General features: G+C 44.8%; 1 protein-coding gene across 2 annotated transcripts in view; it reads left to right on the top strand.

Moving 5' to 3' along the window:
- WDR6 (WD repeat domain 6) overlaps window positions 1-26,381 on the top strand; it is a 370,840-nt gene that overhangs the window by 234,255 nt on the left and 110,204 nt on the right. For both annotated transcript variants that reach the window (XM_044078749.1, XM_044078750.1), the window contains one exon: window positions 18,525-18,641. In XM_044078749.1, the coding sequence (XP_043934684.1) occupies window positions 18,525-18,641 (117 nt within the window). The remainder of the gene's footprint in view (window positions 1-18,524; window positions 18,642-26,381) is intronic.

Genomic DNA, 26,381 nt, shown 5'->3' with positions numbered 1-26,381 from the left:
CAGGATGGTGTGACAGCTATGGCATCAGTGAGTGTAGACACTGGCCATAGCCAAAGAGTTGGCGAGGTCCCACACAAGCGGATTGACAGGGGTGCTCGAAGGACTGCTGCCCATCCGCCACCTGTCTCAGGTGTCACATCACTGGTCACTTGGCTCATGTTTCAGGCTGTCATGGAGACACAGACACATTCTGAATGCAGCACCAGATGGATGCTTAGGGTTATGGATGCAGCACAGTCTGACTTCCATGATTGCCTCCACTGCATTGGTGACACCCTGGATCAGTTCACTGATGTAGTGGACTGATAGTGGGCTGAGACAGTGTCTGCCTTTGACCGCACATTGTGCTGGAACATCTGGTTGAGGTTGGGCATCGGACACATGGATGTAGGTCAGTAACACCATCTGCTGAGTCCACGTGGCCATGCACACTCATGGTCTCATAGTGGCAGTACCTCCAGCGCTACAGAGGGTAGTGTTCTGTCCATGCCACGACATGGCAGGCCATGGGCATTTGGCTCTGGGTGGTGCTGTGGGGGACACGGGCCCAGCAGACTGCAGTCACTGTCAGATACTAGCACCGCATTTGACCTTGGGCATGGTGGTGCCAGTGCTACTCCTGGTGGAGCCAGTTCCTGTGTTCATGGCTGGAGATGAACTGTGCATTTTACCGTGTATGGTCCACAGTTGTCCACCATACACGTGTAGGACTAACACTGGGCATGACTGTGTACACACACACACTCAAACACCACTGTCACATGCAGGTCACCAAAAACCACACATGGCACCTCTCTGTGGCCCATCTACTCAGCACCCCTTCCTGACTCACACACATGCTGTCAACTGTTTGGCACAGCCTAGGCCTCTGGCACTCCCACACCCTGTGCATGTGCTGATACCTGTTCCACGTCCATGCCATCGATGCAGGGACCTGCAAATATGTGTCTGATGCACAGGATGATTGTATTACTTTACATGTGCCATATTGTTATGCCATGGCAGTTGTTGTGGGCCACGACAGGTGCTGTATGCTGGCATGTGTCTTGAGTACACATCAAACTTTGTGCATTCTGCATATCTTTGTTGCATGATGATACACTGGTGGTAGTGTTATGATAGGAGCGATTAAACTGTGGACACATGGCAGCAATACAGCGGCACAAGATGGCAAGGCAGCACAGCAGCAATATGACATCAACAAGGTATGCCAGTGTATGTGTATGGCTCCTAGGTGCATATGGGTAGAACAGTGTGTCAGAGACAATGGGTACAGTCAGCAGCATTATTCTTTCATACCCTGTAACAAGGTCTGCTACCCTTGATACGTGTCACCTGGGTATTCTGTACATACAAATGTAGATGGCGGGGGGCATCAATTCTGCTTATGTAGATGAGAGCAATTTAGGGGCAGGGCTACACAACAGGGCTGTAAAATGAATAACCATTACACAGAGTTAGGCCAGATGGGCATGTCTCTAGTGCTGGAAGGGGATATATTCACACACACATATGGATGCTGTGAGATTAGAGCCCCTGCCTATCTAGTAATACACACTATAGCTTGCAGTACTTATTGTATGCGCCTAGAAGTTTATCTGATATCAGAATGTGAGCCGGCACTCTTTAGGTGGATAACATCAGCAGACATTGTAAAGGCGGCCAGTGTTGAGGCCAGCAGCCAGTCCCAGGGCAATAAAATGCATAACCATTGCACAGTGATAGGCCACATGGGCATGTCTCTAGTGCTGCAAGGGGATATATTTACACACACATAAGTTGGATGCTGTGAGATTAGAACCCCTACCTATCTAGTAATACACACTATAGCTTGCAGCACTTATTGCATGTACCATGGAGTTTATTTGATATCAGAATGTCAGGCAGCGCCCTTAAGGTGGATAACATCGGCAGGCCTTGTAAAGGAGGCCAATGTTGAGGCCAGCAGCTAGTCACAGGCCATAAAATGCATAACCATTGCACACAGGCCACATGGGCATGTCTCTAGTGCTACAAGGTGATATATTTACACACACGCACACTCAGAGTTGGCCGATGTGAGATAGAACCCCCTTACTATCTAGTATTGCACACTGTAGTTCACAGTACTTATTGCACATGCCACAGGTTACGTCTGTTGTATATATGGATGCAGGCACAGTAGTTGTGGAGTATGGAAAATGGCCTTGTGTTGAACAGCATGTGTGGCATGCAGAGTGATATTGCTTGATACTGTTATTGCATCTAGTGTTGTAGGAAGGGATACCTGTTATATCCCTGCTGTGTGTGTGTGTGTGTGTGTGTGTGTGTGTGTGTGTGTGTGTGTGTGTTTGTGTGTGTATACACAGTCACCAGTATGGCCATATGTAGCTGATTGCAGTTTGATAGGTGGACATGTGGCCAGGGACAGTATGGCCTGTCCAAGGCATGTATTGCAACCAGTTTACATGACATCTCCTCCTGACCTGTGTCTGTCTACAGGGTGACATTCCACAGGCACAGGGGTCTGTAGGTGTTTGGATTATGTACTGTTGTGGCCTTGGTCTAGTTCCATCGGACAACTATTGTGTTGTGTAAGTGCAGATGACCCTAGCATTCCGAGGGTATGTGGGGACATGCATACACCCCCACACACACACACACATTTATAAATATATATATATATATATATATAGACATATATATATATATGTATATATATATATATATATAGAGAGAGAGAGAGATATAAATATATATATATAGAGAGAGAGAGACAGACATATATACATATATATATATATATATATATATATATATATATATATATATGTATAACAAGGATGTCACCTTAACTGTTGCTATGTGTGTACATTATGTAGATATATATGGAGAGTCTATGTATCATTGTACTTTATAGCTATATGTATGTCTTGTTTTATATGTATACATATATTTGTGCCACATACTGATAGATACACTAATCAAGTGTAAGGGGGATAGGGGAAGACAGATATGTACACATGTGGATTACCCCGTTGAGGAAGTCCATGGAAAGAGGCCTTGCAAGAGGAAGCATCTGGACATTTCGGGTCTCGCCGTTCTACCGCGTGGATTATCCCTCCTTCCGATGAGCTTATTGACTTAATTTCTCGGGAGGCTTGGGAGACCCAAAATCCATAGAACCTACTCCTAGCGGCCAAATAAATGTATTCCTGCCCCTTCGGACAAGCCTTTCCTTACAAAAGGTGTAGCAGTTGATTCCATAGTCATGGGGGCAGCCACTACCCACCCTCCAAATAAAGATTCTAGGATCATGGATAGATATGGGAAACACGTCTTTTTGTCAGCAAATTTTGCCTTACGGTCACTGAATTACTTAACACATTTTAATGGACTACAGAGGGATCTGATAAAGGAGTTGTCAGACTCCCTCCAAGGAGCTGTAGCTGATGAGGGTGCAGACAAGTTTGAAAACTTATTTACTATTAGGCTGCTCACTAATATACTTTGGAGCACTACTTTATTAACTTGAGCGCAGTTACTAACAAAATGACTTATCTGTGTAACAAACGACATGTACTATACTGTTACAGCTACAGCTTTTAATGTTCAAGATTAGCTTCTCAGCACAGATGTAGATGATAACTTTCTATTCTCCATTTACTTCAGAACAAATGTGTTCCTACAAATACCAGATCTAACAAAAAGATCAGATCTTTTATATGTTTAATACTGTTGGAATTTGCTTGATGTAATGCAGTCTGTTGGGAACTTTGAAAGTCAACTTTGGTATTTGCCTGATGTCATACAGTCTGTTGTTAAGCTTTTGTTCTGTTTCAAGGTAAACATGGGGTGTCGTTTCTGTCTCCGGTCGTCCTTGCACCTAGGGTTATCCTTACCTGTAGTTTTCCTTGAAACTGTATTCAGTCACAGAACATTTTGTATCACACACAGTAGCATGCCAAAGCATGTGTAATAATTGATCTGAAGTAGTTACTTCATTTGCTCTGCAACCTGTGGGTATCGGATCCGACTTCGGATCCGAGCCGGCAGCTTACCAAGCTCCAAGATCCGAGCTCCTAGCTCCTCCCCCTACCCATAATCCCCTGCTATCAACCACATTACCTCAGATCGTTTTTTTGCCGCGGCTGAAGAAGCTTTCCTTTTGAAGAGCTCCTGGCTGGGTGAGATCATTTCTATCTTATTTTCACCAAGAAAAGTTTCAAAATCGTGTGTGTGTGGTAGTAAACCTTTCTACCCCTTTTTAGTGTTAGTTTTAAATTTTACTGGTACAGTTAATTAGTTTTTCTTTGTCACTCCCCCTCCCCCCTTAGGGTTTGGGTGTGTGTGTGAGTGCTTTAACATGGCGGAAGGGCCTAAGGCCATTTTTTCCAAATGTACTGAGTGTGGCCACAAGCTTTCCCCAGCTGATGGCCACACTCAGTGCGTTTTGTGCCTGGGGGCAGCCCATCTCTCAGAGGCCTGCCAGATCTGTGCGGCCTTTAATCCCCGGGCACTTCGGGATAGGAAGAACAAGCTGATCCTGGCGGGAAAGCTCCCCCAGGAGTCAGCTTCTTCTTCTTCTCCCATTCGGGATCCGGCTGCCTCAGCGGCCTCGGCGCCCTCTGTTCCCTCAGCTCAACCCGGGACTCAACCTCCCACTTCGGGTTTAAGCTCTGGGGAAACTACTGCCTCCTCAACTAAGGAGAAGAGGCACAAGGATAAGGAGGGACATAGATCCCATAAAAGGCGGGCCGAGTCTCACCCCTCGGCTCCGCCAGCAAAAATAACTAAGTCTCCTTCGGGGGTCTGCGGATCCTTCTCCTCTCGGCTCCGTTCTCCTAGCTTCTCGCCGGAGCCGGAGGAGGAAGATCGGTCTCCCTCGAGGTCGTCGAGGCGGCCCTCCCGGCCCGCCTCGACTACCTCTTCCAGGTCAACTAAAAGCATCTCCGAAGCGGATATGGATCGGATGATGCGTCGGTTCTTACAGACCCAAATGCAGATGGGGGTACTCTTGCCTCCCCCCCCCCTCTGGGGGGGAGCGTGGCCCCCATGTTTGCCCCGATCACTCCTTCTCCGACTCGTTTTCGGATCTCGGAGTCATCGGATCCGTGCCCATTCGGACCCAGGGAATTGTCGGCGCCGATAGCGCTGGTCTCTTCGATGCCGACTATGCCCTCGAGCTTGTCGGATCTGAGCTCTCGGGGCCAAGGGCTGAGCATCGGATCCGAGGGAGTTGTTGTATCTTCGGAGCTGTTGGCTTTGGAGCACACCTCTCTCTCGGCGCCAACTGCTTCAGCTCCGACCCCGATCCCTTCCTCGGAGCCGAGGAGATTGCTCTCAGAGGCTGGCGAGGGTGATTCCTCTTCGGCTTTTGAGGTAGTGGAGAGGGTACTGTCGAGATCCTCCAGATCCCCGGTTCGGGCTTCGGATCTACCCGTACCCCCACTGTATGAGGGTCTGTCTTCCATCATCCGACCATCGGGACAGCCTGCCCAAGCCCTCCAGCTAGTTCCTGTTGAGGAACAACAACCCGTGGACGAGCCCTCTTCGGATAGCCCCACCGAGGAGGTTCCTCAGAAACGTCGGTGTAAAAGGAGGCACCTGGACTCCCCCGAGTCCGTTACCACTGACACAGACTTAGATGATAGGGAGGGTTCCCCAAGGTCACCCCCCTGAACATGTCTCCTTTGGAGACATCATGGAAATGTTGCGTATTAGAGGGGGGTGGTCTGCCCAAAAACCTTTCCTAGATGAATCTGTGTTCCTGGAGGCATTTGCGGCAGGTCCATCTACTTCCTGGGTGTCCCCTCCGGCCGACCCCCTGGTGGACTTAATTACCACCAGGGCTTGGAAGGAGCCCGACACCGTGGAGCCAATACCTAGGCGTCCCGACAAAATACTAAGCCCCCCCACAGATAGGCAATCATGGGCCAAAGGATCCCCTGTTGATGCCATGTTGGTGGCGGTGGCCACCAAGAAAGAACTCGCTCAGGAGAGTTCTCTGGTCCACCCGCCAGATAAAGAATCTCGAGCGTTGGACCGGATAGTGAAGCGGATGTTTGCTTCAGCGACCTTTTCTATAAGGGCGCTGAACTATATGGCACATACCATCAGACAACAGCGAGACTTGATCAAGGAATACGCTGCAGCCCCCCCAGAGTCCATGTCGGTTGGAGACAGGAATGTGTTTACGACACGAATGGCCACTCTGAAATCCATCTCCAATACGTCTATGCAGCTCCTCTCTCATGCTTCGGAGGGAGCCGCTAGAGCCAGCGGAGCAGGGGTCGTCTTACGACGTCACGCCTGGCTCCGTCTTTGCGACTTCGCGGATCCCTTCAAGGCGTCCTTCGCGAACGCCCCCTTTGACGGTTCTGCTCTTTTCGGCAAGACCGTTCGCGATACGCTGGTCCAAAGCGAAAAGGACGGGAAGACGCTGTCTGCCGTCGGAGTCCACTTCTCTAGTCCCCAAAGATCCTTCTCCAGGAATCAGAAGGGACAAAAGAAGCTGTGGTTCCGCAAGTCTCAGCAATCCCATCCAGCTGCAGACCACTCGTCCTCTAGAGGCAGAGGAGGACAAGGTGGACACCGGCCCAGAGGAAGAGGGGGGCCGCGTAATTTCGGGTCTAGAGAACCTTTCTCAGACAGACCCGTGCAACAGCCCTGAGGGCTTGACCGACTGTCCCTCTCTGGAGGCAGTCGGGGGTCAGTTGACGGAGCACCTGTCAAACTGGGAGTCCCTTACAACGGATCGATGGGTGCTCCGTATCATTTCCAAAGGTTACTTCATTCCTTTCCTAAATCTTCCCCCCAAAACCAGACACCTCCCCGATGTTCCACCCGATCAGAGGGAGGCGGCGGCTTTAGAGATTTTAAAGCTGCTAAGAAAAAGAGCCATCCAGCCCGTCCCCCCAGATCAGTCCGGATTGGGTTATTACTCAAGGTTCTTTTTGGTGCCAAAGAAAATGGGGGACCTCAGACCCATCTTAGACCTGTCCGCTCTGAACCTGTTTATACCCAAGGAAAAGTTCCGGATGGTCACTCTTCAATGTATCCTCCCCTTTCTGCTGGAGAATGACTGGATGTGCTCCGTAGACCTCAAGGATGCGTACCACCACATTTTAATGAACAGACGATCCAGGAGGTTTCTCCACTTCCGGCTCGGAGCCAGTCATCATCAATTCAGGGTTCTTCCATTCGACCTCACTTCAGCCCCCAGAGTGTTCACCAAAGTCATGGCGGTGGTTGCTGCCCACCTGAGACTTCAGGGCATTCAGGTCTTCCCATACCTAGACGACTGGCTCCTTACCGCGACCAACAGGCATCAGCTCTCTGTAGCGAGAGATTACGCACTGACTCTAGCCCACAACCTAGGCATTTCAGTAAACCTGCAGAAGTCCTGCCTGTGCCCCACTTAAGCCCTGGAATTCATAGGGGCCAGGTTGGATACTCGAATCTCTCGAGCTACCCTAACATCAGTCAGATTGAACAGCTTGTCTTATCAGGTGTTAGCCCTTCTCTGGAATCCTTCTCCTCCAGCGGAGTTAGTCCTGAGGGCACTAGGGTCTATGGCAGCTGCGATCGGTCTTTCCCTCCATGCCCGCCTGCAAATGCGAATATTGCAATTGACCCTTCAAGTCCAATGGTCCCTCTTGCTCCACCCGTTGAACACGCCCATAGCGCTGAGCAGAGTTTGCAGGGACTCCCTTCTTTGGTGGTTGCATTTGCGAGAACTCAGAGAAGGGAGGCCCTTTGTGATCCCCCCCGGTCGAAGCCACGTTGACCACGGACGCTTCTCGCCTCGGGTGGGGGGGCATTGTTCAGGCAGATCCGTTCAAGGCACGTGGACTCCCCTAGAGACCGCATTGCATATCAATGTCCTAGAGATGAGGGCGGTGCTTTTGGCGTTGCAAGCTCTCCACGACCTTCTTCCCCTGGGGACAATTGCGATTCAGACAGACAACATGTCTGTAGTCTGGTACATAAACAAACAGGGAGGAACCAGATCCTACCCCCTGTGTCGAGAGGCCATGAGAGTTTGGGAATGGGCGATCTCCACCAACCGTTTTCTGGTAGCAACGCACATCCCGGGATGATCCAACATATTAGCAGACAAGCTAAGTCGGGTGCTTCTCACTCCGTACGAGTGGTCTCTGAATCCATCTGTTGCGAAACAGATCTTCCACAAATGGGGTCAGCCTCGCTGTGATCTTTTTGCTTCTCCTTTAAACACAAAATGCAGCGAGTACTTTGCAATAATTCCCCCCAGAGGGGAAACCTCCAGAGACGCTCTGGTCCATGCTTGGCCTCCCGGGCTCCTTTATGCTTATCCTCCCTTTCCTTTCATGATGAAGTTCATTCAGAAAGCCTGTCGGTTGGGATGCAGAGTTATCCTCATAGCCCCATTCTGGCCTCGGCAGATCTGGTTCCCCTTTCTGCGGTCTCACAGTGTGGCTCCTCCGTGGATTCTGGATCCCAGTCCAGAACTGATTTCTCATCCCGCGGATTGCCCAACACCCAACCTGGTCAACCTCAAGCTTGCGGCTTGGCTGATCCAGTTCCATTAATGGCTAGGACTCCCGGTATCTCATCTCCCATTAAGGCCATTCTGGTTGCGGCTCATAAGCCATCCACCAGAAAACTTTACAACAGTAAGTGGAAACGTTTTTCCATTTGGGCCGAAGATAAGGGCTTGGACCCATTTACTGTCCCTATCCCGACCATCCTGGACTTCCTCTCGTTAATCTTTCAACAGGGAGCAAGCACTTCTACGGTTAAGGTACAATTGGCGGCCATCTCCCATTTTCATGTGGGTGATGGCATAGGTTCCTTAGCATCTACAAAGTTGTGCAAAACCTTCTTACGAGGCATCTTCCTTTTAAATCCACCGATAAAATCTGTGGTTCCCCCAGGGGCCTCACTCTAGTCTTGCAAGCCTTAACGAGTCCACCTTTCGAACCTGCGGCCTCAATTCCGTTGAAATTCTTGTCATGGAAAACAGCCTTCTTAGTGGCTATTACTTTGGCCAAAAGGGTTTCAGAATTACAAGCCTTGTGTATGAAGCCTCCTTACCTTATCTTTCACAAAGATAGAGTGTCCCTCAGGACTAACCCATTTTTCTTGCCTAAGGTTGCTTCAGAAGCAAATATAAATCAATCAATAAATCTACCAGTGTTTTTTCCCACATTTCAGAACAAGGGAGAATACACATTACACAAATTGGATGTACACAGACAGCTGCGTTTCTTCTTGCATAGGACTAGAGAGTTTCGCAAGTCGGACCAGTTATTTGTCTCGTATGGAAAATCAGCTATGGGTAAAGCCATTTCCAAAGTCACTGTAGCAAATTGGATTCGTCAGTGTATTATTCAGGGGTATATATCGTCTGGCAAAACAGCCCCAGTTAATATCCGTGCTCATTCTACAAGATCTGTAGCCACTTCAACAGCCTTCTGGTCTAGGGTTCCAGTGGACGACATATGTTCAGCAGCTACTTGGTCCTCTTCTCATACGTTCATTTCTCATTATAAATTAGATGTGATTTCGAGAAGTAGGGCTTCTTTTGGCTCCGCGGTGCTTCGGAATATCCTTCCGTAAGGACCACCCTGGTTCTTATAAGGTAGCTGGGGACTCTGTCCCACAGGTTGCAGAGCAAATGAAGTAACTACTTCAGATAAAGAAGTTATGTACTCACCATAACGTTCCATCTGAGTAGGTACTTCATTTGTCTGCAACCGACCCCCCCGCCATCCCCCAAACCTTTCGGGATTTTCTGATCACCTTTGCAGTTGATATTTCATGTTTCCAGGTTGGTAAGGCAAAAAAAACGATCTGAGGTAATGTGGTTGGTAGTAGCGGATTATGGGTAGGGTGGAGGAGCTAGGAGCTCGGATCTTGGACCTTGGTAAGCTGCCGGCTTGGATCCGAAGCCGGATCCGATACCCACAGGTTGCAGACAAATGAAGTACCTACTCAGATGGAATGTTATGGTGAGTACATAACTTCTTTTTCTGCTATATTCTTTTTTATTTTCTTACTTATTTTCAGCTAAGAAAAGTTTAATCCTTTAGCATGTGTATACTAGCAAACAGAACTCTACATGCACTGTTGTAAGTATTTAAATGTATATATTTTACTATATATTCTAACAGACAGAAGTGTACATGCACTATTGTAAGTGTTTAAATTTATATGTTTTACTATATATTCTAACAAGCAGAAGTGTACATGCACTATTGTAAGTATTTAAATGTGTGTAATCTAACAAAGGTAACCTGTCAGCTTGCCACCCTAAATTTGGTCGTAAACTCTTCCATGAGACTTGTCTCATATGTAACAGATGGAATGAGTAGGACAGAAGGTTCAGGCATCTCACTTAGGAGGCAGGCTTGGATGCACCTTTGCGATTTTGCAGAGCCCTTCAAGTCTTCCTTCATTAATGCCCCTTTTGATGGCTTCTCTCTCTTTGGGCCCAAAGTTAAATAGACGCTCACCAGGCGTGAAGAAGAAGGCAAGACTTCATCTGCCATTGGAGTACATTTTTCCACACCCACCAGACCCTTTCCCAAAGGTCAGAGAGGTAGTGGAAAGATGTGGTTCAAAAAAATCACAAAGGTCTTTCCAAGACATACGGGGTGAAAGTTCCCCTAGAGGTAGAGGTGAGAACAATAATGGAAGATGCCACCCTTGTGGCAGGGGAGGCCCACAGAATCAGGGCTTCAGAGAATCTTTCTTTAGTAAGGCCTTTCAGCGCTGCTGAGGGGGTGCCCGATTGTCCGCCTCTGGAGGCACTCAAATAACAAATGACAGATGGGTGCAGAATATAATATCCAGGGGGTTACGTCATTCCCTTTTCCTTCCCCATTCCCAAAAACAAAACCGTTCCAGACATTCCACCCAGTCAAAAGGAACAAGCAACCTTAGAAATGCAAAAGTTGCTAAGAAAGAGTCATCTAAGAAGTCCCCGCAGACCAGAGAGGATTTGAAACTTACTCAAGATTCTTTTTATTCTCAACGAAAACAGGAGACTGGAGACCCATTCTGGATCTCAGCAATCTAAACAAATCTGTAAAAAAGAGCAAGTTCCAGATTATGACACTGCATCAATACTTATTTTTTTGGAAAAAGACAATTGGATGTTCTCTATAGACCTTCAAGATGTGTACTACCATGTACGGATGGAAAGGTGATCCGGAAGGCACTTGCACTTCCGGCTAGGAGCTAGTCACTTCCAATTTCGAGCTCTGCCCTTTGGTCTCACTACAGCGCCAAGAATGGTCGCCAAGTGCATGGCAGTAGTTGTGGCTCACCTGAGACATCAAGGATTCTAGGTGCTTCCATATCTGGACGACTTGCTCATGACCGTCCTGACCAGGCATCTTCTGCTACAGGCCAAGGATTCTGTGCTACAACTCTGTTCCTCTCTAGGGATTGCAATAAACTATGAAAAATCCGCTCTATAGCCATGTCAGAGCTTGGTCTTCATAGGAGCAGAAATAGACACAAGAAGGATGATACAAAACTTCCACAAGACAGAGTAGACTCTCTTCGGTATTATGTAAGAATGTTGATCAGAAACAAACTATCTTTTGCCAAACTAGTTCTTCAAGTAGTGGGCAAAATGGCTACCTCAGTTGTCCTTATTCCCTTAGCTCGTATTCACATGAGAATACTTCAGTGGTTACTTTCGACGCAGTGATCAGTTCTAGAACTACCAATGACACATACAATCATGATAACAAATTCATGCAAAAAGGATCTTCAGTGATGGATTCAATATCCTCTGGTATCTCAAGGCTGTCACCCCAAGCCACGGCGACCACGGATGCTTCCTAGATTGGGGGGGCATTATCTAGGGAAGATGGTTCAAGGCATCTGGCGTCAACACGAGGCTCATTTGCCCATAAACTTCCTGGAGATGTGGGCTGTGCTTTTAGCACTGCATGCATTTCAAGACTCCCTCCCTCCGGAAATGATAGTAGTCCAATTGGACAAACATGCCTGTAGTCTGGTAAATAAAAAAAGCAAGGGGGAACCAAATCTTACCTCCTTTGTCAGGAAGCCATAAGGGTCTGGCAGTGGGCTACAACTTCCATTTGCTTTCTGATAGCAGTGCACATCCTGGGGAGGTCCAATGTAATAGCAGAAAAATTGAGCAGAGCTATAGTATTGCCACATGAGTGGTCCCTCAATCAAAAAAATTGTGGAAGAGATTTTCCAAAAATGGGGCCAGCCTTGCTGCGACCTTTTTGCTTCACCCACCAATGCCAAATGCACCAACTACTTTGCCCTGATTCCCCTTCCAAGGGAGTCCCCAAGGGATGCAGCTGTTCATGATTGGCCTCTGGAACTTCTTTATGCCTATCCACCAATTCCTCTAATTCCCAAACTACTACAGAAAGCAAATTTGTTGAAGATTACTATGATCCTAATTGCCCCCAACAAATCTGGTTCCCCTTCCTTCGGCCTCATATTCAGGATGAACCATGGATTCTGGACCCCATTCCAGGTCTTCTGACTCGCCCATCAGGAATAGTTCATTCCAATCTAAACAACCTCAAACTGACAGCTTGGCTGCTCCAATTCCCCTGATAGCCAGGTTTCCTTCCCTTTCCTTTCCTGTAAGATGCATTTTAATTTCTTCACATAAGTCATTGACAAAAGAACTGTACAAGGGAAAATGGAAGAAGTTTGTTTTATGTGCAAATTGTAATCAGATTGATGCCTTTACTGCTCCCCTACATTTTATATTAGACTTCTTAGCTAAACTTTTCAGTGAAGGTGCTACTGCAGCTACTATTAGAGTTCAATTGGCAGCAATTTCAAACTTTCATATTGGAGAAAATGGCTACGGAATCATGTCACACAGGCTTTGCAAAGCCTTCTTGAAAGGAACTACACTTCTAAAGTCTCCGTACAAAGACCCATTTCCACCTTGGCATCTAAATTTTGTGTTGTCACATATTATCTATCCTTCCTTTGAAACTTCTGATAGCTGTGACTTAAAATTTCTTTCTGGGAAGATGCTGTTTTAAGTAGCTATCACCCCAGCAAGGAGAGTTTCAGAATTACAAGCTTTATCTGTCAAACTACCATACTTGATTTTTCATTAGGACAGACTTTCTTTACACACCAACCCCTCCTTTCTGCCCAAGGTTGTATCTGAAAGTAACCTCAATAAATCTAGTGAGTTACCAGTATTCTTCCCAAATTTTCAGAATAAAGGAGAATATTCATTACATCTGTTGGACATTCGTAGACAGTTATGTTTTTATCTACATAGAACTGCAGAATTCAGAAAATCAGATAAACTATTTGTTTCCTATTCTAATAAGAAAGGCTTACCAGTATCTAAGGTTACATTATCCAAATGCCTCTCTGAATGCATTTCCTTTATTTAAAATTCTAAGAACAAAACTCTCCCAGCACCTGTCAAAGCTCATTCCACCAGGGCGATGGCTACTTCTTCAGCTTTCCAGGCAAGGCTGTCTTTGGATAGTATCTGTGCTGCAGCCACATGGGCAAGCCTTCATACATTTATTACTCATTACAAAGTAGATTTGGCCTCCAGGAGTAAGCATCCTTTGGTTCTATGGTCCTGAAGAATATTCTCCCATGAGCCACCCAAGAATCAGGTAGCTTGGGATGTGGTCCAACAAGTAAGAATAAAGGCGAGTTTGACAACATCCTATAAAGAAGTTATGTACTTACCATAACGTTCCATGTTTGTGTTCATCTCCACCTTTATTCTTACAACCCACCCATCTCCACCTTTATTCTGACAACCCACCCATATACCTCTTGACTGCGCTCCTGGGAGACCGGGTAGTAGTAATTGAATATCCTTTGGACTGTGTAGCCTCAGGAGCCACTTATTCTTCTTACATCATAAATATTTTTGCCTACAACCTTAATTCCAGTAACGTTTTTTTTTTTCCCCTCAAGGCAAACAAGATCTGAGGGTTTAGGGAACTGCATTGTGGGTAAGAGAGAATGCCCACGAGCTTTGCTGAAAGCTTTGAGCTTTTGAAAAAGGTGAGACGGATACGATGTATCGGATCTGACCCACAAATGAGAAGAAAGACGGAGATGTATAACAAACATGGAACGTTATGGTAAGTACATAACTTCTTTTTCCACACCTCATTTCCTGGTACAGCCGTAACTACCCTACCAAGAGTTGGACTTACAGCCAAAAGCAGGATAAATGAAAACCACTAAAAGGTAAGAAAGGTCATTATAGGATGATGAGGGAGGAGCATCAGAGCTCTCTCTGCCAAGACCCAGAGAGGTAGCAGCTATGACCCACCCTTTCTCCTCCCTCCATCCCCCTACCACTCACATCTCACCCCAGTATATCCTCAAACCCCTGTCCTCCTTCAACAAACACCCTATCAGTAGGGAGCTTCTTGGGCCTCTTTGTAAAAGTAGGAAGTTTTACACAAGAAAAATGAGTTTTCACAATCTTTTCTCAGGGATACTAGCTCCATTTCTTAAAGACAAGATCACCAGTATTCCACCAGTCCCCAAGGAGCAAAGACTTAAGTGAACCCCATCTGCTACCACAAGATGTGTTGTTGCAAGGTGCTAGAGAGAGAGAGAGAGAGAACTAAAAGAGCAGTAAGGCATAGGTTTCTACTCGAGACTGTTTCTAGTCCCAAGAAGAGAAGACCATGGAGACTTGTCTTGGAAATATCAAGATTAAACAAGTTTCTAAAAGTGTGAGAATTCAGGATGCGTGGCTTTGCAAGCCCTTCTTCCTCTCATTTTATATTAGGCATTCATGGTCACACTGGTCCTGAAAATTCTTATCTCCATGTTCCCATAGCTTGGAAAGGCAAGTGTTTCTACAGATTCAAAGGCAGGGGCTCACATTTTAATTTACTGTCTTACTTCTTTATGTACTGCACCCAAGGTATTTGCAGAGTGCCTGGCTTCAGTAATTGCCTTCTGTGTGACCAAGGACATTTACATTTAACCATATCTTGACAACCTCTTCATCCAGGCACCAACCCTGGAGGAGACAAAGACGACATTTCAGTTCCATCTGGCATACATTCAAAACTTGGGACTCTCTCTGACCCTGACAAAATCTAATCTTCTACCCTCAAGATAGGCCTTGCTCCTGGGAGGTTATGTGGATACATAGGGCCTTTTTTTTCTCAGTAGAATTTCCCTTTCTTGACATATTATTTCACAACTGTCGTGCCAAAACCAGATCTTTGCAAGGGAAACCCTCAGGACACTGGGTTAACAATGCTTCATCTATCCTGATGGTCCCACTAATAAAACCACAGATGAGGTGATGACCTGTATCATTGTAGTCCCCTTGGTAAAACTACAAGTGATGTGACCTCCTGTATCATGATGATCTTCCTTGCAAGCCAGCATTTGAGGAAAATTCACTAGTACGTAAAGAACAGATGATGCCCCCATGTTTAGTTCTTCAGCATCCATTTTCTCTACCCGTGCTCTGTAAAGAAGGAACTCTCATGGTGTACAGGTAAATCTCCAGCATGGTGTATCTTTTCAGGCTGGGTCCAGGCACCCAGATGCTTACAGCAAACTCATAAGACATTGCCTGTGGAGTTTGCTTGGGTGATTTGAAAATCCAGAGGCTCTAGTTCAAAAATAGAGAGAAAAAAGAACACATCAGTATAAAGGAATAATAATATGGCAGTATTCATAGTCATTGGAGCCTTGAAGACCATATGGAAGCCAGGATTTCCTCCACATGCAGGCAGACACCACCACTCTGATGTGGTATATCAGTGGGGGAAGCACTCATTCATGTCTATTATGCATGCTGGGTATAGAGATGTGAAATATGTTCCAGGACACGGGCCTGGTTCTCTGGGAATCCTACATCCTTTCTCAGGTAAATTCCCCATGAGACAAATTAAGCAATACATAGATGGATCCTTGTGAATACATGCTGGACAGGAATGCCTTCCTAGATGTAGCCCAGAGATGGTGTGTCAAAAATGGAGTTTTTGCTTTGCAAGAAAACTACTTAGAAAATTCTGCCTTACAGTCCTGACCTAGGAAGCCTGGGAGAGCAGATGCCTTCTTCATCAGCTGGGCAGACTCTTGTACCGACTTCCTCCATTCCCTCTTCTCCCCAAGTAATTCAGAAAATAGAGGACAGGCCAGAAATATTGGTGCTCCTACCTGTTGAGTATGGTAAGGACAGAACACATGCCAGTGCCTCAGCATATGAATCTCCTGACACAAAAGAAGAGGTCACTTATACATCCCATTTCAAGTGTGTTAAGGCTGGCAGCTTGAATGATCTCTCATTCGCTTTGAGTAAATGTTTTCCCATGGCATGCTCATAGCTTTCATCTGCCCCTGATTTGACTTAAATTTTAGCTCTATCCCTCTTAATCCTTCTTAAAACAAGTTACTTTTGGAGAAAAGGTGGTGAGTTACACTTTAATGACGATTAGATTTATAGAGACTTCTTTTACTTCAGAAAATGTATAGCAATTCACATTCTTATTATATCAATGTCTCATGTTAATAGTCCTAATATTTTGATAGTGTTCCTGATCGTTCTTGGGGATTTTTCCCTGATTCATTGAGAGCTGTAGGCATTCTCACTGTTTTGAGGGAAGTTAGGAAACCTTCCATATTACTTTTGTAGTGTTTTTAATGTAAGGGATCTCCTGCAAATGATAGCCCATCATTCGGCCAGTATACCACACCCTCAAAATGGGAAGATGAGCACCCTGAGCCAACAGCTTAAGATATTGGTTTTCCAGGTAAATAGAGGCAACTACATAGGGTCTTAGGGATGAAGCTTGGCAGATAGAATATTGCATGTGGTAGTGGGAAGCAGACAGAATGACAATGGGGAGTCCCGATGATCTTTACAGTGGGAGATTCGCAAAATAGTTAAGGTGTTTACCTTACAGACGAGTTGCAGGGTTAGATTCTCACATGGGGTAATTGGCTAAGCTTAAAATGGCCCATAAGGGCAGTTAGCCTAGTACTAATCTATGAAACTATCAACCTATTTGCCTCCCACACTGACATTTTCCCTTTCTGGATGACATGAAACCAACAACACTAAAAAAAAAAAAAAAAGAGAGAGAGAGAAAGACAAGGAAGAACCTAAACAGGGCACTTATATGAAAAACAGTTCAGTATCAGCACAGAAGAAAGGCCAACATTCAATGATGGCATTCGGACTGGTGGCAAAGGAGTTCTAAAGTGTGTGCATCCATACTTTACCTTTATGCCCTATGCCTTCTGCGGGGAGCATATGGGTGATGTATGACACATGTAGATACTAAAGTCTTTGGTATACTGGTTGGACAATGGGCCGTCCTAGACTGGAGATCCCTTACCTTAGGAATACTGCAACAGAGAGGACATCTACTGCTATGGTAAGATTTTACACAACTGTACTATGTTCAAGTATGTTTGTTGTTGCAGTACTAGTTCCTCACGCCACCCATCTACTTCCTAATGGGTTTCTGAAAACTGGGGTGAGTACACAAGTCACTCTTCCTTCATTTTGCACCCCTTTTTTAGAATTACATAGAATGCTACCTCCTCAAGTTGACCTAAATATTGTAGAGCAGCTTTACATGCCTTCTTATTGTACTTCCATCCTTCTCACCTTGTAAAGCTGGCAGTTAGTGCTGTGCGTTGGGCACAGGTTCCTGGTGGCTGGCAGGGCAATGCAGAGCGAAAGATGGTATGTGTGGACACCCTTCCCCTACCACAGGTGTGCTGGCATTCGTGTGAGAATGTATCTGTCCTGGGCCGAGTAGAGCGCTAGGCTCTGGAAGCTGAGCCAGCTGTCTGGCCTTCTGTGGTAGAAGTCCACATATGTGAAGATCACTCCAGCAGTAAACCATACAATTTAATTATGCTAATTATGGTAAGTTCTTAATACAGCTGTACCTTCCTGAAGAAATGTTTTTCAGGTTGTCATTCGTGTTTACTGAATATTGTTTGAAGTTCCTTTACAGTTCTGTAAGGTCTGGTTGATACCTTGTAACTAGTGCATCCATTAGTGAATTCTTCTGTTATACTGGAACACTCTTCTCTTGATGGTTGTATTTATCATTCCATAGCTCTGAAGATAAACATAATTCATTTTACTTTTGTGTTGAATTTATTAAACAGACTTTTATTTCCTTGCTTTCATCATGTCTGCCCTTCACAGTCTTCAGTTTTGTTTGTTTCTCACATTTGCTTTCTGCATGCAGTCATACAGCATCAGTGGTGCAGTGGCATCTCCCGTGGCTCAAAAACAGTTTATTTTTACATGTTTATAAGCTGGATGCTGATAGAAGGCAGAACATAACTTGCACAAATTAACTGTTTTACTGCCTGAGGGAGCAGTTGTTCTGCTCCTTTTCAAGCAACCAAAGAGCAGACAGAGTTGGCATTGGCTGTCGATACTGTTTCACAACCTTCTGTCAACTCAAGAAAAGCTGTAGGCTTGGTTGGTGCAGTTGAGGTAAGGAAAACAAAGGCCTAACTATGAAGAAAAGTTAATTAAATGTTCTTCTTTTGATGTGCAGGATGTTTAAACTGCAGGAAAATAATAAGAAGCTGCTGCTACTTGCAGAGTCCTGTTTTCACCAGAGGTGTGTTCTCAGGGTGGAGGTGTTTTCCTATCAGCCTGCATGTGGACAGAGGTAAGGCACCATATAGAAGATAAGATACAAAAAAGTCGATAGATGTCTTGAAAATACTGGATGTAGAAGCAAAATGGGAACAAATTTAGATCAATTGAATTTTCTCCTTGTTCTCTTTTTAAAGTGGTTGCTTTCTTCTGCCCTTTGAGTTATACTGCCTACCATAGCCAGGGTATTTTGTATTATTTTTAAGAGAGGTTAGTAATCCACATTTAGAAATGTAAGTCCAATTTTTGATGTGCTGGTATATCTGGATATAATGAAACAATGAATACACTTATGTACTCTTGATAACATTTATTGGTTATAATCACTATTTAATGAGGTTACTACTATTTAAGGTCTAGAAATCTAGGAACATGCTGCTTGAAAAACTCTATCACATGTACTTTAGGCTCAGAAATATTTGTTGATAATGACCATGTCCCATTAATCATATGCAAATAGTGTTTAAAACAGGTTCATGTTCCCTTTAGTTGAAACTGAACACTATCATATTTAAATCATTCAGTGCATCTTTCAGGAGAAGTAAGTCCAAAAGCTTTAAAACTAGCTAATGCAAACCTGGCAGATCAGACTCGACTCAGCATATGGAGAATTGCAATTACAAAAAAAAAATTAAATTACAACTAAGCTTCATGATTTCCCAGCTAAGTATAGTTTCCCAAGGTGCTTCATTCTATAAGCTGTTATATTAGTTTGGGATCCAACTACAACTTTTTTACGTACCAGTATATAAAATATTTAAGTGAAAAGGTTTTGAAAAATCATTATTATATTAAAGAAAGAAAATTCCAAGTATCTATCTCTGAATTCTTTTGGAATATGTCTTCCCACTTACCTGCTTTTACTATTTTTATACATAGAAACACCTGTGTCTGAGAGGTCCAGTGAGTTTTTCTCTGTTAAATATACTTGCCTTCATCCTTTTGAGAGTGCTTTGTTATGTCTGCATCACTGTCTCAGGCAAACCAATGTTCATTATATATACTGTTTATACCCTTTAGAATGATGCGTGTTTGTATGCTTTGTGATCTCGTTTGACAGAGATGACGTTTATTCTAGTTGTCCCTGTCCCTATCATTTTTGCCTTTGTAATAGTTTTCATCTAAGAAATTCTGTCTCCAGTGCTTATCATTTATGTATCTTCTCAAATTTGGTTTTCTGAGTCAGGAATAATCCAAATAAATTTTATCTATTTAGTCACCGATTTATCTTCCACAGAAACATATATTTTGATAGCAAATAATGACAGCTTGGCCCCCTTGACCTGCTTAATTTCTCCTATTTTTGGGTAAGCTGCGTATGGCTCATAGGTTCATAGGAGGTTACTAAGGTAGCAGCCCTAGAGCCTTTACAAATCTAGCAGTGTTAATCCCAAGTATCCCCATTTGATCTTTTTGCGTAGTTCACAGAATGAATTTATGAACAAAGCGGGTCTGTGATCAACACCAACTGCCCCTGTCCATGAGGGACATGGGTGCCACCCCAGGGGTGAATTTGCAGTCTCCCATCTAATTATCTAGGTTGTATTTGAATAGGGTCAGTGAGGAGCTCTGTTTTACAGGAATAGGAAGTCTATTCCAGAGAAGCATCAGTCTCTGGAAGACATATCTCTCTCACTCTCCTGCATGTTCTGTTAATATCACAGACTGGGATGAGGTCCCTAGAGTGAGTCACTCTTCTGACATTTGATGTGCAGATGTGCAGCATTTCCATTAGGGCATACTGCACATCTGCAGGCTTTCCCGCAAGTCAGTAAGCACCAGCTCATCAGGTTACAAGTCCACAACAGTGTTCCCTTTGTTTTAATAAAATGGCAAGTATGCTATTGTTCCCATTAAGTGTTCCAACCCTTTCCAGATTTCTTTTTCTCTTTCCAATGATTGTGGGACCGTAGTGGAGCTTGTCTCCATGCAAAAACATTACATTTGTACTTTTTCAATGAGTTGACTAGATATCCAGTTGTCATGGATTGTTGATTCATCTGGAATTAAGAGCTGGAACTTTTTAAGTGAACCTTTGCAGATCCTACATGACCAGGTCACACACAGCATAAGCATTTCCTTTTATCGCTTCCATGCATTTTGTGATTTCTGCCCCCATACTTCTGGCTGCCACTCTACACAAAGAATGGCACGGTCATCTGCCAGCTTCTCCGTGGAAAAAAGTTCTTTCTCATTACTCCCTGAAACCTTGTATTTTCTAACTGTATCCTCTTTTTCTCTTGCTTTACATTTTATTATTATTTTTTTGACAGTGTACTCACTTGAACTCCATGGATTCTCTTGAAATACTTAAATGTTTCTATTGGCTAACCTGCGAGTTAGCAAGCTCTAAATTGATGAGGCTTCAGGTTGTTGATTTAAGTTGGCCAACTGTTAATTGAACTATAGTTTGTCACTGAAAATCGCTGCCAGTGCAGTTTCTATCAAAATACTGGTACTGATGTGATATGTGGGTTTTTTGTCTCCTCTTTCTGCAACCATGGAGTTAATATATTTAAGTAAAAGGGCAAAATCTTCCACATGGAGATGTAGGTTGGGCTTGCCCTCTGCAAAAAAAAGTGCCTTTTTAAGCATTTTTTATCTTTTTGAAGCTTCAGCTGTTTGTTGTCCATCTGGAGATTTATCCAGGTCAGATTCAGGGATATTGTAGATATTCCCCAAGCTGGTGAATCTTTCTCTAAGGCTTTGCTGGATATGAAAAGTCTGAGTTGTGTGCTTATGTAAGTCCTGAGAATATTCATCTAATAGTTTGCTTTTCTTTTTCTCTTTCTCTCCATCTCTTATTTGTTTTCTTAAATTTCTCTGTCCCTCCTATATCTTTCATTAATACCTTATGTATCTCTTAGTGAGTTGGCATGATAGTTAAGGTGTTCATCTTATAGATACATGGTGCAGGGTTTAATTCTCACATGGGGTAATTGGCTAGGCTTAAAATGGCCCACAGGAGCAGTTAGCCTAGTATTGATCTATGAGCCTATGAATTAATGATCCTGTTTTTCCTACTTCTTTCAGCCTTCGTTGTTGTTATTGTTTGATTCCATACTTTTTGTACTATCTAAATACTTTATATTTTCTAATCTTTGATATCACAAAATTTCAGACCCTTGTTGCTTCTTCCAGGATTGTTTGTTGTTTGCTCCTGGCCTGGACATGGCTTTCTGTTCCTCAGCACTCACTGATACAATACCTTACCCTGGAATATGGCAATCCTAAGATGAGTGGCCCACTTTGGATTAGTCAAACACTGTTGGAAGTCTAATGGTGAGGTTTCTCCATATCAAGCTACTTAGCTAGCAGCTGTGCATCTGCCCTTAATGGTTGTGGAATAGCTCTTCCTAGTGAAATTGAACAGTCAGGCTGGGGTATGGTATCTGAACAAGCAAATGAGGTGCAGTACTGTCTCTTCTCCAAGAAAAGGATCTGCATTGGAGGCTGACGGTCACATACAGCATCCTTGTGGTGATGGTCTACATACATACATAGGGAATCAAGTGTCTTCAGAGATGGTTTCAATTGCAGGTTCAGCTGTCTGTTTCAATTTTTGTTCCATGAAAGCAACATTCAGGTCATGTGTCATAGGTAATGTGCCCTCTAAACTGGCCAATTTCCTGCTTCAGATAGCATTGTCCATCTCTAAGTGTTGCTGTGAAAAAAACGTTCTTTCCAAGTTCTTGTGCCTTTAACAAGCAAGGGCACTATGCCCTATACACAGCTTCACTGTAGTGAGAAAAGAAAGATCCTTAATGATTTTCTCCCAACGTTTTCCTCCCCCTAATTTATTCCCTACTGCTTAAGTTTCATATTTAATGGCTTAGTCTTAACCTAGCTGCCTATCAGCTGCAAAAAATAGTCTGATTTTTTGAATGTTGCCTCTATAGAGAATTGCAATATGTAAGATCTGGGACAGACACACAGTTGTGGCATGTTAAGTGGCTCCACCTAAAAATGTAGCTGTCTCAGAATCCCCTGTCCAACCACTGGATCCTCCTACGAAGAGAGAGATGTCTTGACTGAGTCACTGTTGCACTGTTCTTAACAGATGGGTTGTAGCTCGCTGACGTCCAGTTGGGTACCAAAGTTTTAGCTTCACATGACATTTGTCTGGTTGATGACCTCAGCTCCAAGGCAACAGGGTATAAAAGCGGACGTACATATGACATCCTCAGACTGTCTCGCTGCCAGCCCAAATGCAGGTCATTACACCCAACAGACTGACGTTCATCATGTTTCACTGTTGCAGTCATTACACTTGGGTTATCCTGCTGGCAGGCTACCCGCAGTCGGCCAGAATTCCAAAGTCTAGGTCCGGCGTCAGTTGCTGTCGCCTCTTCCCTGACATCAGTGCACCAGGGGTATAAAAGATGCAGCCGACGCCATTTTCTTCAGTCTTTCTTGCCGCGCGGTGCCCGAAGCAAAAGCAGTTCGCAAGCGCCGGTCGGCCGACTCCTGAGATTTTCAAAATCGAATTTCAGAACCGAAGTCTTCATTAAAGCTAAGTACCCCATTGGGGAAACTTTTTCTTGCTCCAGACCCATGTCAGTAAAAGTTAACAATTGTATTTCTTGTGGGAAGCAAATACCTCATAAGAACTTTCATTCATAGGTTCATACTAGGCTATCTGCCCTAGGGCATTTATAAGCCTAGCCAGAGTGTGTTTGGCTTTTGCCACCCATTTTAAATTAATTTTGCTATGCCCTTTTTCGAGGTTAGTATACTGTGCCTCTGTCTAACAGTGACACAGAAGTGATACCTGGGGTAAACCTACGATCTCCCATCCACTCATCAAGATTCCTCTTGAAGAGAGTCAATGAGGGACTCTGCCTAACCTGGACTGGGAATTTATTCCAGAGTGAAGGGAGCCTCTGGGTTATGAATCTGTCCCTCCAGCATGTCCTATTTATTTCAGTGCTGAGGTTCAAATCTCTCGAGCACATAGCTCGATGGGATTTGGATTTTCTGAGGTGCAGCATGTCCATTAATTCCGGGATGGACATGGCTTTATACGTCAGGCACAGATCGCCTCTGAGCAGGCAGTATGCCACTGAGTAGAGCTGGAGTTTCTTTAACCGGGCAGCATATGGCATCTGTTTGAGCCCTTTGATCCTCTTGGTGAGGTACTTTTGGGGTCTTTCCAATTGCTGCAGGTGTCTGGTAAGGTACATCCCAAAAGGGGCATTGTACTCAATTATGGGCCTGATGAGGGATGAGTAAAGAGGCACGATGACCTCCCCTGATCTAGATGTGAATCCCTTCATGATTAGGTGGGCTATATAAAATGTTTTTCTAACCACTTTGGCCACGTGGTTGTCAAATGAGAGATTGCTATCAACTTGGGTCCCCAGGTCCCTAACTACTACTTCTGTACTTTAATGGATTACCACCTATGTGGTAATTTGTGGGCACTTTGTTTTTGCCAAAGGGGATGACTATACACTTTTTGGCGTTTAGCTTGATGCCATGGCTCAGGCACCAGTTGTCTGTTTCTATGAGGCCCTTTTGGAGGATGCTTGTGTTGGATGGAGAGTCTATTCTGGCACCCAGTTTGCAGTCATCTGCGAACTTGGTCAGCCACAGTCCTTCCGTGTTGGCCTGTACCTCCGAGAAATATATACCGAACAAGAGAGGTCCCAGGACTGAGCCTTGTGGGACACCACTTGTAACTGGTTTGGAGTCTGACATGGCTCCAGCAATTCTAACCATGTGGGTTCTGTCCTTGAGCCAGTTTACAACCCATCTAGTGACATAGGGGTTTATATTTAAGTTTTTGTGAGGTCCAGGTAGGCTGTGTGGACCACCTTCCCCTCGTCAATTGCCTTGGTGACTGTTTCAAAGAAATCGACCAGGTTTAAGAAGCAGGATCTGCCCTTAACAAAGCCGAACTGGGTAGGATCCAGTGTCTGTAGGTCCCCAATATCTTTATTTATGAGGTCCATGATGATCCTTTCCATAGCTTTGCAGACCAAGCTAGTCAGGCTTATGGGGCGATAGTTTCCAGGACCCGTTGAGGCACCACCTTTGTGGAGAGGGACCACTATTGCTGTACGCCACTCTTTGGGTACAGATCCTGTAGTAATGCTGAGATTGAACAGTAGTTTTATGTTTGGGTTTAGCTCTTCTTGGAGTTCATGTAGGAAGCAGCCCAGGACACAGTCTGGTCCCATTGATGCTGTGTTTTTTGCTTTGGAGAGGGCGGCTCTTACCTGAGCATCTGAGATGTCAGGGGGCCAGCACTCTGCTGGGATAGATATTCACCCTTTTGGTGGGGGGGGGGTTGCGCTGAACCTGTCAGCTAGGATGTTGGCAATGTCTGTAGGTTCGGTGTCTTTTTTTGTCATTTTGGACTAATTCTGAGCATATCTGGAAGTTTCCACCCAGGTTCCTAACATAACTAAAGAAAGCCTTGTGATTATCCTTAGTGCCCTGTGCAATTTTTCTCTCGAAGCTGGCCTTAGACGATTTTATGAGTGCCCGTAGTTTTTTGCTAATACTGATCAGAGATGCCTTCCCTTTTTGGGATTTTGCTCCATCATGTAGTAGCTTCCTCCTTCTATTGTATAGTTTGTTTATGGCTTGGGTCCACCAGACAGGACGTCTGCCTTTGGAGGATTGGGTCTTGGTTTTATTTGGGATTGCATGAGCCATGCATTGCTGAAGGTGTTCATAGAATGCGTTTATAAAGGATTCTGCGGTCTGGGCCGTATTTTCCACAGGCCCGGGGGCTTTGAAGGATTCCACCTCGGTTTTGAGGAGTGTGAAATTTGCTTTAGAGAAGTTTTTCACTGTGGTTTTCTGGGCAGGGGGTGGGGTCGGGATGTGAATATCCAGTGAGATTAGTTTATGGTCTGATCTTACCAGTGAGGGATACACTTCTGGTCTGGAGCATAGAGTCCCCATGTTGTTGATGATCAGGTCCAGTATGTTTTCCCCTCTTGTGGGAGCGGTAACAAGTTGTTCATAGCATTTGAGTTTATAAATTCTAGGAACCTTTGGGCTAGGGTGTTAGAGCTAGAGTAATGCTCCCAGTCTATGTTTGGGTAGTTGAAGTCGCCCAATATAATGGTGTTTAGAGAGACCTTCATATTTTCCAGTGTTCTCAGGAAGGCCGAGTGGGGTTCCTGGGTTTGGGAGGGTGGTCTGTAGCAGGCTATAAACTGGAATGCAGTTTTACCCACTGTTAGTTGCACATGGATAGTCTCTGATGCTTTGTGCTGTGCTACCAACCTGGAGGTGTGGGTATCTTTGATAAATATTGATACTCCCCATCCTTTTGTGGTTCGGTCCAAGTTTTGGGGCTGAAAAGCATGGTATGAGGTATAACCTGGTAGTGCTGGGGTGCTCTCGGGAGCCTTGATCCAGGTTTCTGTTACTGCACAGATATCGATGTTCTCCATGCTAAGGAGAGTTTCGAGTGCGTGCATCTTGAGGTTTAGACTTCTGGCGTTGAGTAGCATTACTCTTAGTTTCTTATCCCTTGTGATACCTATGGAGGTGGGTTTGTCTTTTGAGCCTTGCCTAAAAAAGGCACTATGGAGGTAGCAAGAGCCTTTGCCAATATCCGAAAGCCCAGGGGTGATAGGTGCAAGCCTAGTGAAGCATCGTGGCTTGTCGAGCATGTCATCCCAGGCGGACAGGCATTGGATCCCCTTTGAATGACACCAATACTTAAGCCAATTGTTGAAATTGATCATCTTGTCTTCATATTGTGGCATCATTCTTGGTGAGGGTAAGATGC

This window comes from Protopterus annectens, chromosome 7.part1, assembly GCF_019279795.1.
Source record: "Protopterus annectens isolate FY-2018-M chromosome 7.part1, PAN1.0, whole genome shotgun sequence".
In the NCBI taxonomy this organism is placed as follows: domain Eukaryota; kingdom Metazoa; phylum Chordata; order Ceratodontiformes; family Protopteridae; genus Protopterus; species Protopterus annectens.
This window is presented reverse-complemented; position numbering and strand designations above follow the sequence as displayed.